Below are 17,580 nucleotides of genomic sequence, written 5' to 3'. Positions count from 1 at the left end.
AAACGTTGAAAGTAATAACACAACCACTTGTTTGTTGATCACGTCTTTTTCTTTTCCCCTATCAAACTTAATAACACGATTTCTCTTAGCACCAAAATCTATTTAATTTAAATAGTTTAAAATAAAATAGGAATGGTTAATTAAAAATATTTTTTAAATTTATTTTTAGCAATATATTGATAACAATTGTAAAAATCTTTATGATAATACCATTATATGTTAAATTATGAAACATTACAGCGAGCTTTCATGTGATTTAACATAATTATAAATATACCATCTCATTGTTTGGAAAATTACTTATACCCCTCAATGTTTGATGAAATTATGTAATTTTTGGATGGATACCTCAATTATCAATTTTGCTCTTGCTTTTTTTTTTTTCTTTCTTCTTTTTAAAATTGTAAAAGAAAAAAGATGAAATGGAAGGAAAATTTCGAAAAATTATAAAAAATTTGTCTACTTAGTCCATAGTTCCAAACAATAAATAAAATTATAATTTATAGTTTACAAGGGCATTTTGGTCAGTTCACCATAAAGAATGAATGAGATTCTAATGAAAACTAACGGGTTGAGCTGGTTGTTAGACGACAATTAAAATTAAGAATATTTATAATTTCTCAAACAAGAAAAATACATTTATATTATACCAAATCTTAAGAAAACTAGTGATATTTACGCAAAATACAATGGGATAATTTCCTAAAACATGCACATATATATTACACATAAAAACTAACCTATGAGTAATATTATTATCTCATATTAATCATGTTATGGTAGTATTATTGATGTGGTCGAGATTTTTACGAAGGGATGAAACTGAAAATTTTACCCGCGACACAATAACTCACCAGGTGAAAACACAATTTTTGAGGTAATTTTTTAGTAAGAGTGGCCGCTATCAATGAACAGTAGTAGTTAGGTTAAAAAAAATAATATTTTTGGTATTTATAATAGTGTTGGAAGTTATATTATGTGGTGGGTTGTATTTGTTTGACATGTGTCTCATATATATTAAATTACTTTTTTACCCTTGCAGGTTAATATTTTTCACCAATACACATCAATTATTTGAGTTTTTTTTAATATTTAAAAAACCCTAGTGGATCCAATAGGTCCAACGGGTCCCGAATCTAGATCCAAAATTTTCTAAGTGGGGAAAGATTTCGAGTTTTGACAAACCCGTCCCAGACCCGCCCGCTGGCTGCCATCCCTATATCAAAAGGAATAAATGGATGGAGATGAGATGGAGGAGGAGTCCGTGGTGCAGAATGTGAGCATTGATGAGAGAGAATGAGGGGTAGGGTGGACCAAGTCAAGCATTATGTGTTTGTACTCTAATTCAAGGTCAACTTGACTTGCTTTTCCGGTCTTTTACACCAATACACCAAATTATAATAATTATCATATATATATACACGTATATATATCACTCAACAACTTGTTTATTCATATGTATAATAATTAAAGACATAAAATAAGACAAAGGATAAGTTGAAAGGGATCCTATATACATAAATAGAAGACGAGAATTTTCTGATTTCGAATTGATTAATGAATCGGTAACTATGTGATCAGGCTGAGATCGCAGATCGCGCTCCAGGTCGTTATCCACCTCCAGCTCCTGATCACCGATAACCTGACAATGAAAAGCAAACGTCACCTAGCCGGGGAGGGTCCGGCGAAGAGGCTCCGACGCTCAAGTCAGTGTTAATAATGATCCTGAAAATATCTCTCCTCTCCATTCTGTAAAGAAATTCAAGAAAATATCAACCAACCTCCGTACCTCTCTTTTTGATTCTCTTTATACTGATCATCTCCGCAAGCTGACGTGTCTCCTCCATGATCTTCATACCTGCTCCCACGACTGCTCATCATGCCCTCACGGTCCGTTCTTTAAGGCCTTAACACTGCCCATAATTATCTAATAACTTAGACAAAGTTAATACTTGGTCAAACCCCTCTCTCTGCCTTAGACTATTTCTACCCCTCCTTCGGAGGGTATATCGGTCTTTTCCTGACTCCCCTCATCACTATGAATTATCAAATTATTGGATGATGTGAGTTATTTTACGTCAGTTTGATATTGGTTTGATATTTTATATAATTGGATTCGAGAGTAAATGCAAAAATGACGCTGAATTATACGTGGTTTAAAAATAAAATTGTAAGGTAGATCGAAAAATCCAACTTGAATTTTCAAGTAAAGTGAGCATAAAAATTCATAATTGTGTATTCAAGGTAAAAAGTAATGAGAGGAGGGGTGAGAGGGAATGGGGATGAACACACGAATATTGCAATCAATAATCATTTATAGTGTGTAAGACAAGACACTTGAGATATAGAGTGGACCAAAGAAAGCAACATCTTATCTGACTAAATTACAGCCAATCAATTCTAATTCAAATTGGAGTTAGATTAAATTTGAATCAACTGAATGTTAAGTATAATGCATTTATTGTGTAATTAATGTATAATTTTAAAAAACTGATCATGACAAGTACAATACATTGGATAATTACAGTTTTGGTTCTTATATATTGACATTAATTCGTTTTCGGTCCCTAAACATATTGAAGTTCTTTTTCAGTTCTTCAACTTTTAAAATATTAACCATTTCGGTTCTTAAGTCTAATTAATGATCATTTTGCCCTTTTTGAAATAAAATATATAATCCAACTATCCATGATTAGGCCCAACATGCTTTTGAAAATAAAATTAAGCCTTCATAAATTCATACTTTTCTTTGACCGTCCTGTTCCCTGGTATTCTAAGTCCTCAGTATTCCTGGATAGTGTGGTTAGACAAAGTCTGTAAATCAGAAACTTGAAATATCCCGAGAACAAGACAATCATCACTAGAAGAATTACAACATTTAACTATGGTTAATTGTCATGGTTCATAACAAATAGTTATGACCAAGAACACACAACAGTTTTTGGCCGTTGTTTTTATAAATCTGGCTAAAAAATTTGTCATGTCTAAAAGCCATTACAAATATTTTGACCATGATTCTTAGTCATGATAAATAATTTTTTCATGATGTAAAAATTAGTTTTTTGTATCGATTTTTATTTAATCGTAATTAATAGTAATTATTTATCATGATTTTTAACCATAACTATTAATATTGTAGCCAATAAACACTCACTGCTCACTCTTTATTTAGTTTCCCAGAAGCTTCATCACTATTTGCTTGCAGAAGTTCAACTAAACTACCACCAAAATAAAAGAGAAAATGGCGGGCCCCATTCTTGTATTGTAAGAGGAGTCGTCCACAATCCCAACTCCAAAAACCAGAAATTTCAAACTAAATCATATAATGTTGACTTTTTTGATGTTATTGTTTGTCTGGATTTTAAGTTTCCATCTTGGTCGTCGTTTTCATATCTTCAGTATCCAATCCATCTATTTCCTCCTTGGCACGTAAAAGGAATAGTAATTCACCCACACATTGACTCGATCTAATTTCAAAGTTTTCAGTATTGATACAGTATATTACATTTATCATATAATTACAAATTTTGTGTTTGCTCGTCCCCATGAGTCCCTCTCTCCTTCGGCTGCCTTTTTATCCTTCCAAGACTCGTTTTACGATCTCCCTCTCTTTATCCTTGTATATAACCAGAGATGGATGCAAGGGGAAAAAAATGAAGGAAAAAAGAGAAACTGTAATTCTTGATTGAATCAATGTTAACTGTAATCTTCGTCTTTCTTCTTCTCTTCTGTTCATCAAAAGTACTTTGTTGTAACCAAATTGAGCGTGATGCCCTTCTGTCATTCTACAACGAAACCTCTACTGCTCCTCCTCTCAATTGGTCAGCCACAGATTGTTGCCGATGGGAAGGTGTAGCCTGTGAAGGGTATGGCAGTCGGGTCACTCGTTTGTCCTTACCGGGTCGGGCTCTGTCAGGAACCATCACTCCCTTTCTTGCGAACCTTTCGTTTCTTTCTTACCTGAATCTTTCCGGCAACCATCTCTCCGGCTCATTTCCCCTCACTGTTTTTCGCTCCTTGAATCGTCTCAGGACTCTTGACTTGAGTTCCAATCGGTTTTCGGGTCTACTCCAGCCGCCGGAATTGTCAGGTACCTTCTTGCCCGTTTCCATCCGGGCTTTGGATCTATCCAGCAATCGCTTTAATGGGTCCGTAGATCCTTCGATTCTTCGCCGGGCCAAGAATTTGATCAGCTTCAATGTCAGCAACAACAGCTTTTCAGGTCCCATTCCTTCTTCTATCTGCAGAAGCTCCCCCTTTCTCCGAGTCTTGGATTTCTCCATGAATCAATTCGCTGGTGGTATATTTGATGGGTTTGGTGAATGTTCTAATTTACAGATTTTCCGGGCAGGTTTTAATTCTCTCTCAGGATGGCTGCCCAACGATGTTTACAGAGTGAGAACATTGAAGGAAATTTCTCTATCTAACAATCACTTTTCGGGGCCCATCAATGGTAGCATTGTTCTTCTTTCCGGCCTCAGAGTTCTTGAGCTCCATGTGAATGAATTGAGTGGTGGGCTGCCGATGGATATTGGGTTGCTCTCCAATTTGGAGCAACTTCAGCTGCACACCAATAGCCTCAACGGCAGTCTGCCTCCTTCTTTGATGGACTGCACCAACTTGACAACTCTGCTCTTGAGAAACAATCGGTTTGGAGGAGAAATTTCCAGTCTTGATTTCTCTAAACTCCAGAGATTACAAGCTATTGATTTAGGGAACAACAGCTTTGTGGGAAGAATTCCGGATAGCTTGTGCTTGTGCAGGTCAGTGACTGCTGTCCGACTGGCGTACAACGCTCTAGTAGGCGAAATACCACCTTGCATGGCTTCACTAAAGTCGCTAACACATCTCTCAGTTTCGGATAATTACCTATCTAATGTTGTTGGAGCTTTGAGGACTCTCAGGAATTGTGATAATCTCGCAGTTTTGTTCATGTCAAGGTGCTTCCATGATGAGACGACGATCACTGATGATGACTTATGGCATCAAAGTGGCTTCCAAAATCTGCAAATCCTGACTCTGGGAGGATGCAATCTCACAGGCCAAATCCCTTCTTGGATTGCAAAATTGAGGAACATCAAAGTCTTGAACCTCTCCTACAACAAAATTTCAGGGCCAATTCCAACTTGGGTAGGAGATATGCCACACCTGTTTGTCCTCAACCTCACCAAAAACTTCCTGTCCGGAGACCTTTCACCTGAAATTTGTCGGCTGCCAGCTCTTATAGCAGATAATGCCAGTACCGACTTGAGTTACTTAGCATTGCCTTTCTTGTTTGACAGCCTCCAATACAATCGCCTGTTCAACTTGCCGCGAGGACTCAAAGTTGGGAACAACAGTCTGACTGGCAACATCCCCGAAGAATTAGGCCGACTGAAACTTCTCCATGTTTTGGACCTCAGCAACAACAACTTCAACGGCAGCATTCCTGATAAACTGTCCGGTCTCCTTAATTTGGAGAAGTTGGACATGTCGGGGAACCATCTCTCGGGCAAGATCCCTCAATCACTAACAGGGCTTCATTTCTTATCCTTGTTCAGCGTGGCGTACAACGATCTTGAAGGAGAAATTCCGAGTGGGGGTCAGTTTAATACATTCCCTGCAGCTTCATTTGAGGGGAATCCCAAACTCTGCGGCAATGTGCTCAAGAGAAACTGTACAGTTGTTACTCAAGTGGATATGATGCCTGAGGAAGAGCCTGAGGTTGAGAGCTCATGGTATGATATACCTTTTGGGTTGGGATACTTTGTAGGATTTTTTGCTGTCAGCGTCACTTTATTGTTCACTAGTTTCCTGGACAAGTGTTAGGTTATAACACTAATTATGTAGAAACCAGGTGTGTGACTGTGTGTAATATATTAACATCACAACTAATTTCCACATTACTTTACATCCAATTAACACATAGTATTTATCATGTCACGACAACATAATACAGATCCTATGATGGATATTATTACATTCGATTAATATAAAAGAAATTACCAAAGAATATGAAATACAAATCTGTAATCATCAGCGTAACCCCTCCCCCCTCCCCACCCCAACAAAATGGACAATGCCATCAAAATCTTCACAAAAGGATAGCAAACTTTTTAATCATCTTCCACTCGAACTCTGTTGGATTTCACCTCTTCTTCACATTGTGGGATTTCATAGGATTTTTGCATGATAGAGTAATGGCATCCAACCAAAACAAAAAGTTGCACTGATTTATTTCGCAATTACAATATAATTTATCTTCAGTTTCTTTGGTCAGACCAACAACTCAGATGGCCGCATTCCTTTTCCAAAATATTTAAGTATACTATATTAACCTATACTAATTTTTTTATATAGGCTTATAAGTCAGAGTAAATGGGGCCTTAGAGTTTTTGTACCTCAAATCAAAAAAATCTTCTTCCGTCTTTGATGTGGGTTTACAAGTGTACATTCTAACAAAATAAAGATGAAAAAATTAATAATCAATAAATTAATTAAGTTAGCTGCATAAAAAATAATTTATTTTATTACTTGCACGGCCTGCCCTCAACTTATTAAAAAAATATTCGCACACATAAATGTCTAACAAATGGCGTGAAAATGACATTTGCTAACTAAATGTGACACTAAAGTTTGCCAAAATCGATGCCCGTTCGCACCACCTGCGTGTATTCATCACTCCCCGTTAAAATCTAATGAAAAGGGATATCTTGCTGCGTTTTAAATAATATGAATTTTTTTAACTTATAAACATAAAATAGAGAGATTTCGTGCTATTCCCCTAAATGTTGGGGGGGGTGTTATGCAATTTAGCCAAAGGAATATAAAAACTTACAATTGAAACCTACTCACAGATATCATTTAATACTTTTTGCTGATTTGAACGAGAATATCAACAGAATTTCAGAATCTAAAACTAGTCTTTTGCTTCCTGAAAACTAATGGAGTGGAAAACTGTTTGCCCAAACTTTGTTCGGTCGAAACCAATTCAATCACAAAGTAAATATATCATATCATTTTTCTTAAATTATACTTGTCATTTAATTGATTCAAATTTGATCGGATCAAGCTATCCAAAAATTTCTGTTGAGATGTACCACTTGAATATAATATGTCCACAATTTTTGCACCCCTTTTAAACTTGAGATGTACATAATTAGTATCCTCGGAAAGCTTTCCAAGTTTGTGTACTAGAGGCACTTGAATAACTCTTCTGATCAATGTTCCTAAAAAGAGAGAGAGAATCAAAAAACGACAATGGGTGGATATATATTTCAATTCAAATGAAATCATATAGTGTTGAACATTTTATAAATTGTTAGGGTTGATGAAAATTTTCATCAAAGTTTTCCAGAATTTACAACCAAATTTTAGAATGGCAAGATTGACTGTTTTCTTCACAGAAACTTCACAACCCAGACTACGTCCCCCATGTTTGGCTCAAAACCACTGATGAATGGATCACTGTAGCCCGTAGATCATTTTATAGATCAAGAATGCTCGTTAATTCGTACAATTGAAAATGCAACTATAAGTACTGGCTCTTTCCCAATCAGATACAACTTTTGCTACTCTTACTATTCTATTTCCTCTCAAAAACATATTCCAATCAATGACATGAGCATCACATAGCCTTTGCAGAAAACCCTCACAATCCGGTCTTAACACTTCATCTCTTTTGGAGGCATTACATTATTCTGGAAGAATACCTTTATTTTGGTGTAGCATCACATAAACCCCTAGTTAAAATTTTCATAAATATACACCGATGTTTTTTGAAACAACACTACAGCACTGACTCAACTTTTGATGTGCCCATTATTTGCACCCCACAGGTTTAGTTTTGAGTTCACCTGAAATCAAAATTGATCATACGATGATTATTCACTGTTGTCATGTGAATTGTGTAGAAATTAACAAAATTCAAATGATGGAGTTTGCAACTTCCTGTCAAAGTGATCCATTTTTTACTTTCCTTTTTGTCCTTCCAATTACACACATTTAATCATCATCTCCCTCTCTCTTTATCCACTGTATTTGCATGTATATAACAGGAGGTGGATGTAATGGGAAAAACCAAGAGAAAAGATAAAAACAATGTTAACTCTCAATATTTTCGTCTTTCTTCTTCTCTTCTCTTCATCAAAAGCACTCTCTTGCAATCAAATTGACCATAATTCCCTTCTATCATTCTACCAACACATCTCTTCTCCGCCTCCTCCTCTCAACTGGTTATCTTCCACTCGCTGTTGCCAATAGGAAGGTGTAGCTTGTCATAGCCATGATCATCGGGTCACCCCTTTGTCCTTACCGGGTGGGGCTCTGTCAGGAACCCTTACTCCCTTTCTTGAACCTTTCCTTCCTTTCTCATTTATATCTCTCCCGTAATCATCTCTCTGGCCTTTTCCCTCTCACTCTCCTTCATTCCTTGAATCCTCCCAAAACTCTTGATTTGAGTTTCTTATCATTTTTCGGGTCTACTCCAGCCGCCCGAATTTTCAGGTAGCTTCTTGCCCGTTTCCATCCGGACTTCGGATCTATCCAGCAATCGCTTTAATGGGTCGTAGATCCTTCGATTCTTCGCTGGGCCAAGAACTTGATCAGCTTCAATGTCGGCAACAACAGCTTTTCGGGTCCCATTCATTCTTCTATCTGCAGAAGCTCCCCCTTTCTCCGTGTCTTGGATTTCTCCCTGAATCAATTCAGCGGCCGTATGTTTGATGGGATTGGTGTATGCTTTAAGCTGCAGATTTTCCGGGCGGGTTTTAATTTTCTCTCAGGACGGCTGCCAAACGATGTTTACCGAGTAAGAACATTGAAGGAAATTTCCGTGTCTAACAATCGCTTTTCCGGGCCCATCAATGGTACCATTGTTCTTCTTTCCGGCCTCAGAGTTCTTGAGCTTCATGTGAATGATTTGAGTGGTGGGCTGCCGACGGATATCGGGTTGCTCTCCATATTGGAGCAACTTCAGCTGCACACCAATAGCCTCAGTGGCATTCTGCCTCCTTCTTTGATGGATTGCACCAACTTGACAACTCTGCTCTTGAGAAACAATCTGTTTAGACGACAACTTTCCAGTCTTGATTTCTGTAAACTCCAGAGATTACAAACCACTGATTTAGGGAACAATAGCTTAGTGGGAAGAATTCCGGATAGCTTGTGCTTGTGCAGGTCAGTGACTAGTGTCCGATTGGCAATCAACGGGCTGGTGGGTGAAATCCCTCCTTGCATGACTTCACTAAGATCTCTAACAGCCACTAATAACCTGTCTAATATTGTTGGAGCTCTGAAGACTCTTAGTAATTGTGACAATTTAAAAGTTTTGTCAATGTGAGCTGCTTCCATGATGAAACCACGATCGATGATAAGGACCTATGGCATCAAAGTGGCTTTCAAAATCTGCAAATTGAAGGATGCAACATTTCACCAATTTCATTTTCATGATTTAGTGTATATCGTTATAACGTGAAGTCTCGTTTTGCAATAAAATCAAGTCGGTTGGACATTATGCAATTATAAAACAAGTAGACATTTTTATATTTGTATTTTATTGTAATATTTTTTAACAAATTGATTGTAATTATAATTATACAATTTCAATATTATAATTTTTTGCTTATAAATATTACCTTACACCTAAACACTTCTCACCTTCACACTTTCAAACTTCTCACACTTTCACAATTCTTCTACATTCACACTTCTCGTGCGTCAAAGCGTAGAACTATTCATTCACATTATCTTGGAATTGAAAATAGAATCAAGAATTTTATTTTATAGTATTTCTCAAATAGGTTTTAAGAATATTGAGATTGGGATGTCCCTTGATTCTATTTTTGATCTCATGGTAATGTGAATAAATAGTTCTATGCTTTTGAAATACGTTCATACATTCTCATGAATCGATTCATGTTCTTCCTAAATTAGGATTTTTCTAATTTTATTATATTTTATAAATTGAGGAATATAATTAATTTATAAAAAATAAGATTAAACAAAAAAAGTTATTTAAAAGCATGTTGTGGATGCCAACCACGACTCGACATAAAATTGCTATATATTTTATATAAATTATATTTTTTTAATTTTTTTAATAATAAAAAATTAATTAACCCACATGTAACGTTAATACTATTTAAAAGGTATTCAACATCTGCTCATTTGGTATTCAAAAACCCATGGCATCTTTGTTCAACTTAGAAAAATCAAGATAAACATCCACTATATAATACAATTAGAAAAATAAATATATTAGGCCTATTGTTTCTAAATGTCCCACAAACTATTATTATGTTAATTACATTTTAATTTGCAAATATTCTTATTCGTTTAATTAGCCCCGAGCCCGTTATGATTTCGCCAGACTACCCGCGTCCCAAGCTAGGACGAAGGGTGCCCTAGAAAAGAAAACTCAATAGGCTTATTGGACAGTTTCATTAGAGATCCTTCTATTTTTAGATCAGTTTGATTTGATTCGAATAATAGTTCAAAGAGCTGTAGTATAAATAAAATAGTTGAACATAGAGGTTTATAATTGCAAACTCAAAACTATTTAAGGTTGTGTTCTTGAAAGAATGCATCTTCTATTTTTGTGTTCTCTCTGTCAAGTACTGGACATTGAGCGTAAAGCTCTGGAGCATGGCAGTGGATAAATGAATGCAAATAGCACTGTGTTAGATGTGTGGATGGAATAACTCAGCATCAATGGTCCAATAATGTAATAAAGAATAATAAATGTGTTTGACACATTACCTAAAGGTCTACTGAATGGGATCGGATTTTTGTTGCAAATTATATTTTATTTTTTATGGCGTTCAATATATACATGTTATGTTATTTTCAGTAGTGTATTGAATAGAGTAGGAGATGAAACATCCGATGGCAACACAAAAATTCAACCCGCTCTTGCATGGACCCGCCACTTACTCTCTCTCACTATCAGTGATAATGTGTTTATGGCTACATGCATATAAGAGATGGATCTATGAAAATTCAACCAAGTGAACAAACCACTCTTCTGAGTTTGGAAATCAATCAATGTTAACTCTCAATATCTTCGTCTTTCTTCTTCTCTTATCTTCATCAAAAGCATTCTCTTGCAATCAAATTGACCATAATTCCCTTGTATCATTCTACCACCACATCTCTTCTTCTTCTTCTTCTCCTCCTTCTCCTCTCAACTGGTCATCATCCATTCCCTGTTGCCAATGGGAAGGTGTAGCTTGTCGAAGCCATGATCATCGTGTTATCCGCTTGTCCTTACCTGGTCGGGCTCTGTCAGGAACCCTTACTCCCTTTCTTGCAAACCTTTCCTTCCTTTCTCACTTAAATCTCTCCCGTAATCATCTCTCGGGCCTTTTCCCTCTCACTCTCTTTCACTCCTTGAATCGTCTCAAAACTCTTGACTTGAGTTTCAATAGTTTTTCGGGTCTACTCCAGCCGCCCGAATCATCAGGTAGCTTCTCGCCCGTTTCCATCCAGACTTTGGATCTATCCAGCAATCGCTTTATTGGGACCTTAGATCCTTTGTTTCTTCGCCGGGCCAAGAATTTGATCAGCTTCAATGTCAGCAACAACAGCTTTTCGGGTCCCATTCCTTCTTCTATCTGCAGAAGCTCCCCCTTTCTCCGAGTCTTGGATTTCTCCATGAATCAGTTCAGTGGCGGTATATTTGATGGGCTCGGTGGATGTTCTCAGTTACAGATTTTCCGGGCAGGTAGCAATTATCTCTCAGGGTGGCTGCCGAACGATCTTTTTGGTGTGAGAACATTGAAGGAAATTTCTCTGCCTAACAATCGCTTTTCCGGGCCCATCAATAATAGCATTGTCCATCTTTCCAGCCTCAAAGTTCTTGAGCTCCATGTGAATGAATTGAGTGGTCCGCTGCCGACGGATATCGGATCACTCTCCAATTTGGAGCAACTTCAGTTGCACACCAATAGCCTCAGTGGCACTCTGCCTCCTTCATTGATGGACTGCATCAATTTGAAAACTCTGCTCTTGAAAAACAATCATTTTGGTGGACAGCTTTCCAGTCTTGATTTCTCGAAACTCCAGAAATTGCAAACCATTGATTTAGGGAACAATAGCTTTGTGGGAAGAATCCCGGATAGCCTGTGCTTGTGCAGGTCAGTGACTGCTATCCGATTGGCAATCAACGCTCTGGTGGGCGAAATCCCTCCTTGCATGGCTTCACTAAGATCTCTAACACACCTCTCAGTAGCCACTAATAACCTGTCTAATGTTGTTGGAGCTCTGAATACTCTTAGTTATTGTGATAATTTAAAAGTTTTGTTACTGACGGGGGGCTTCCATGATGAAACCTCTCTTGATGATAACGACCTATGGCGTCGAAATGGCTTCCAGAATCTGCAAATTCTGTCTCTGGAAGGATGCAATCTCACAGGCCAAATCCCTTCCTGGATTGCAAAATTGAAGAACCTCAGAGGCCTGGACCTGGCCGACAACAGAATTTCAGGACCGATTCCAACTTGGTTAGGAGAAATGCCAGACCTGTTTGCCGTCAACCTCACCAAGAATTTACTGTCTGGGAACCTTCCACGTGAAATTTGTGGGTTGCCGGCTCTTACCACAGATAAAACCCGTCAAGACTTGAGTTACTTAGCTCTGCCGTTTATAGTGAACAAACAAGAATACAATCGTCTGTTTAACTTGCCAGGAGGACTGGTAGTTGGGAAAAACAATCTGAGTGGCAGCATCCCCAGTGAAATTGGCCAGCTGAAACATGTCCAGTATTTGGACCTCAGCAACAACAACTTCATCGGCAGCATTCCTGACACACTGTCCCATCTCGTCAATTTGATGAACTTGGATATGTCGGGGAACCATCTATCTGGCCAGATCCCTCCATCACTAACGGGGCTTCATTTCTTGTCGTCATTTAGCGTGGCGGATAATGATCTTGAAGGAGCAATTCCCAGTGGGGGGCAGTTTGAAACCTTTCCTGCCGCTTCATTTGAAGGGAATCCCAAGCTTTGCGGCAATGTGTTGAAAAGAAAATGTGGGGTCGTCAAACAAGTTGAGGTGGAACAGCCTGAACCTGAGCCTGAGAGTTCATTGTTTAATATTTTATCTTTCGGGTTGGGATACATGGCAGGACTGGTTGCCATCACCATCGCTGTGTTGTTCCGTAATTCCTGATTAAGTTTTAGTTTTAAACACTAATTACGTAGGGACAGTCTCTATAATATGTTATTCATCCATTGGACTCAGGTCATAATAGTGTGTTATCTTCCATAGCAAAGCATGATTATATGATTTAATTTTCACTATCTAGTATTATCACAATCCATCAATATACGACCAACAAAAAAAATACTCCAACGACCAATAGATCGAAGCATCATTATTATATACAATGCGTGTATAAATTTATATAACGATATTTCTTTCATATTAACATATTAGATTTCTTATTTCATTTTTTTTTGCATTTTATATTCCAATTAATATATATAAATTACGTGTACAAAGATTATATTATACACATGTAATGCATCTATATTAAATAGAATAGAAGGTGCAGCAAAATTTAAAATAGAAAATTTAATCCGCTCTCATATATTTGATATCATAGCGATTAATTAATGGTTGTGTTACCAAGATCTAACTTCACATTTAAGATCTCAAGTAATAAATTCATGTGATGAGCCCACATAGACTTATGTCAAACAAGTGCGTTTGAGGGTGTTTTTTAGTTTTTTTTTTTATCTTATTTTTTACTAAAATACTCTGATGGTGTTTATATATTTCACATGGACATCGTTTACTTGTTTTGAGTGATTCTTTTTTGCATTTTCATCTATCTAAAAAATAAAATATTTTTCAAAATATATTTACTTAAAAATATGAAAAAATAAAGTTTATAATTTAAATTAACATCACAATAGGCTAGAATAATATATCATCGAGGAAAATTGTACTTGCGGAACATATAATCTGTATCTATACTATATATAAAGTTGTGGAACCAAAAGTATTTATTCTCATAATGAGAAGACATTACATCCTTATTTAAGAAATATTCTTAATAATAAATTGAATTAGTTAAAAAGAAAAATTTGTATGAAGGAAATTATTTAGTAGTTTTAAAACTCTAAACAACTGTTTATAAGTTTAGGATTAACAATTTTTAAGCTAAAACGAAATAAAAAGACAAAAATATTCAATGTGATTAATTTTCTAAACATGATTTTAAATATTTTAAGAAAATTATATGTATTAGTATTGAGTCCTTGAAATTTCTGTTCTTAGCACAACTTGTAGCATAATTGAAGGAATATTTCAAGTTTGGCCTCTGAAAGCTCCTCCCATTTGCATTATAATCTCTTGTCAATTTCTGCAATTGCTGAGAATAATTGAAGGCAGACATACAAGGCAAGGCCTCTACAGAAAGATACAACTCATCATATATATATCAGATAATGCATCCTATGACAATGAATGCTCAAGTTGCTAACTTTCTGCCTGAAGAAAATGAAGAGGACTCGCCGAATGGTTATCTCCAGAAGTGGTAATTATTCGTATTCCGAGCTCATCGTTGCCCAATATCTGTTGCTGTTGATGTATTTTTCTGGCAGAACGTACGATGTAGAAGCTACAGTCTTGAACTTCAATCATCTGGAGTGTCGTTATGTCTCCAATACCTTGTGGGATTTCCGTTAGGCGGTGGCATTCCCTTAGGACCAGCTGCTGAAGGCTTGGAAAGTGGGAGGCATCTGCATCCCAGCTCATTGGATCTGAATTCTCTACTAGTAAAAGCTTTAGTTGAAAGAACCCCCCTTCAACTGCTCCCCATATCTGTCCCTCAAACGCAAACGATCTTAGTTTGAGAACCTCAAGCTTGGGTAACACTGCAAGTTTAGCCATATCTTCCCATGGCAAAAAGCTACCACTCAGTGTCAGTTTCTTCAGGTTTGCAGGGAAGTGATCACCACTAGGCAGCCGATGCTTTCTAGGTCTATAGAGAAAAGAACACTTCAACGTTTCGAGTAGATTCAGAGAAGCAAGATTGCTGAAGTATTCAGACGTCTGTTCAGCTTTGGAGTTGCTTTCGGTAGCAAAGATTTCCAGTTTCTTTAGTGCAGGAAGACAGGCAAAGACTTCTTTAGAACAACTGAATGGTCCTGTTAATGTAGAAATAGTCTGCAGGTTTTGTAGAACAAATTGACTCTTCTCTTTAATTCCCCTGCTATAAGGAAGTGGAAAATAGCAACCCCTTTTCAAACGGATATGCCTTAGCTGTGGCATCATCCAAATTTCCCTTGGCAAATACTGACCTTCCCAGATGTGATCGATGATCAAAGTTTGTAGGTTCTGAAGTTTGAATATTGATCTGGGAAGCTCACAATTAATTGCAAGCGCCAAGTACCGTAGATGAATTAACTCTACTATCTCAATGGGAAAATGATTAGATTGTAGAAGTTCAATATCCAAGACTCTGAGCAATTTGAAGTCCAACCGATCCATGACTTCCAACAGAAACATGTCAGGCAGATTTTTTTGTATATCATACAAGAGAAAACTACGTGTGAGTGGCATTGGACGCACTTTAAAGTGAACGATATTTGCATGAAGAAGGCTAATACGCCTGGGAGCAACAGCTCCCATTAGAAAAGCTTGGGCGTATCGCTCTATCACATGTAGAAAATTTTCATTCCGAGCTTCTATCATGCACAAGTCGCGCAACAGATCATGAATCCGGCAAGTTTTTATTCGACCATTCAACCTTCTTTTTCCCACTAGAATCAGATTTCTGTTGACAAGATCCTCCAAGTAATCATTTGCAACATCTTCTAAGCATTTGCTTCTTACTGGCAGCACGAACCCTTCCGCTATCCACAGCCATATCAGCCTTGACACAGGTATTTCATAGTCTTTTGGAAAAGCTCCCATATAAAGAAAACAAGCTTTTAAGAAATTAGGCAAGTAGTTGTAACTCAAGGCAAGTATGTTCATGCAGTGTTCTGGATCTTCAGCAACAATTGACTGATCTACGCTCTCTGCTAATCTCGTCCAACTTCCCGGTGTCTTGTCCATCTTACTCAAAATCCCGGCAACTACAACAATGGCTAGTGGCAGCCCTTGACATTTAACTGCAATTCGCTTCCCGACTTCGATCAATTCTTGAGGACAGCTTTCTTTTGGGAACAGCTTACTCTCCAAAAGCTCCCAACTTTCAGCAGCTTGGAGGAAATGCATGTGATGACCAGAACTTGTAGGATCAACATAAGCAGCAATATCACCCAGCCGACTAGTCAACATTATTCGACTACCATTCTTATCATCCGGCAAGAACCTCGTCAGGATATCCCAGTCCCTGGTTTGCCACATATCATCCAAGACCACCAAGTATCTCATGCCTTTTAAGGCTTTGTACACTTTCTCCCCCAATTCTTCATTACTCATCTGGCTAGTATTGTACGTGACATTCGCAAAACATTTCAAAAGCCCCAAAAACATTTCTCTCACTCGATATGGTTGAGACATTAAATGCTTCTGAGGTATAGTGATCCATGCCCGGACATAAAAATGATAAATGATGAAGGGATCATTGTAAATTCTTTCAGCAAGAGTCGTCTTACCAATTCCGCCCATCCCCACAATGGGAATAACTTGCCGATCCAACGGAAATCCGCTAAGTTGATGCAGCAGTTTTAGAATGTAAGCGTCGAGGCCCACCAGCTTATTACTATCCTCCTCCGCAATTGGTGTGAAATCTGAAGGCATAGTAAACTTCCTGTCAGATATGCTCTTCTTTTCAAACAATTGCACAACCTCAGACTTGATGGACTTGATCTCTTCAACTATTTGGGAAAAGCTTTGGTGGGCTATCAGGGAAATCTGCTTCCACCCAATACTCTCTTCCGGCGAGCAAGCGGCCCGCCGGGCCTGGCTGATGTACAGGCGTGAATCGATGAAATCTGCTGCCTTGTGAGCCGCATCCCTTATCTGTATCTCCAATTGATGATCATGCTCTCTCTCGTCTGAATCCTCATGCAGGAAGAGTTTCAGAAAGTTGACTTCATCCCGAAGAGATTCTATCTGGTCTTTGCTCACATGATGAAGCAGATGTGAATAATCAGGTTGTAGGATTTGTTCCAGACTCTGCATAAACAGAACTACAGCAGCATAAGCCATTCTCTGTCTCCAGGCTCAAGAATTGAAACTTGATAGTATCCCAGATCTTGAAACTCCACTTACGCGGGTGGTTGGGCTTTTTTCAACCTATTGACTTCTGATCAGAGACCAATTAGCTCTATGTTCCTTCTCGTAATAAAAAGACAAGTAACCACTATCATAAAAAGACAAGCAGCCACCAACCTAAAGCAGAAGCAGAAAATTATCATAAAGACATCAAGATATAATATAAGGTCAGTTGGAGGAGCAACTGAAGGATAACTTGATAACTATCACTGGCCGGCCACAATTAAATGATTCGGGCACATAATTTTTTCATGGGACGTTTGTTGTTCGAATTTGAGTGTGAGTATAAAAAAAAAATACTTACTCTTAAATAAAACCTAATGAAGAAAATTTGTCTTAATTTTAAGTCTTATATATACTTCAAAACTT

General features: G+C 37.5%; 3 protein-coding genes and 1 pseudogene across 3 annotated transcripts; 3 read left to right on the top strand and 1 right to left on the bottom strand.

The window, feature by feature from the left end:
* The first annotated feature begins 3,486 nt into the window (after positions 1 to 3,486).
* Positions 3,487 to 5,897, top strand: LOC105170614 (receptor-like protein 3). Its single transcript, XM_011091452.3, has 2 exons — positions 3,487 to 4,222; positions 4,352 to 5,897. The coding sequence occupies exons 1-2, from the start codon at positions 3,694 to 3,696 to the stop codon at positions 5,806 to 5,808; spliced, it is 1,986 nt and encodes a 661-aa protein (XP_011089754.1). The 5' UTR covers positions 3,487 to 3,693; the 3' UTR covers positions 5,809 to 5,897.
* A 2,636-nt stretch (positions 5,898 to 8,533) lies between these two features.
* LOC110012586 (uncharacterized) lies at positions 8,534 to 9,608 on the top strand (annotated as a pseudogene).
* Positions 9,609 to 10,855: 1,247 nt separating this feature from the next.
* On the top strand, positions 10,856 to 13,225 carry LOC105170610 (receptor-like protein 2). Its single transcript, XM_011091444.3, has one exon. The coding sequence runs from the start codon at positions 11,023 to 11,025 to the stop codon at positions 13,144 to 13,146; it is 2,124 nt and encodes a 707-aa protein (XP_011089746.2). The 5' UTR covers positions 10,856 to 11,022; the 3' UTR covers positions 13,147 to 13,225.
* A 1,069-nt stretch (positions 13,226 to 14,294) lies between these two features.
* Positions 14,295 to 17,453, bottom strand: LOC105170609 (putative late blight resistance protein homolog R1A-10). Its single transcript, XM_011091443.3, has one exon. The coding sequence runs from the start codon at positions 17,143 to 17,145 to the stop codon at positions 14,461 to 14,463; it is 2,685 nt and encodes an 894-aa protein (XP_011089745.1). The 5' UTR covers positions 17,146 to 17,453; the 3' UTR covers positions 14,295 to 14,460.
* Between the last annotated feature and the right edge of the window lie 127 nt (positions 17,454 to 17,580).

Source organism: Sesamum indicum, linkage group LG9 (genome assembly GCF_026168435.1).
Source record: "Sesamum indicum cultivar Baizhima isolate 11 linkage group LG9, ASM2616843v1, whole genome shotgun sequence".
Lineage (NCBI taxonomy): Eukaryota > Viridiplantae > Streptophyta > Magnoliopsida > Lamiales > Pedaliaceae > Sesamum > Sesamum indicum.
Note: the sequence above shows the minus strand (reverse complement) of the source record. Positions and strands in the feature narration are given on the sequence as shown.

Bases quoted from the DNA above. Each gene is read 5' to 3' on its own strand.
- LOC105170610 (XM_011091444.3), top strand. From the start codon at position 11,023: ATGTTAACTCTCAATATCTTCGTCTTTCTTCTTCTCTTATCTTCATCA.
- LOC105170614 (XM_011091452.3), top strand. From the start codon at position 3,694: ATGTTAACTGTAATCTTCGTCTTTCTTCTTCTCTTCTGTTCATCAAAA. The intron at 4,223-4,351 runs GTCCCATTCCTT...TTTTCCGGGCAG, and splicing joins CAGCAACAACAGCTTTTCAG to GTTTTAATTCTCTCTCAGGA.
- LOC105170609 (XM_011091443.3), bottom strand. From the start codon at position 17,145: ATGGCTTATGCTGCTGTAGTTCTGTTTATGCAGAGTCTGGAACAAATC.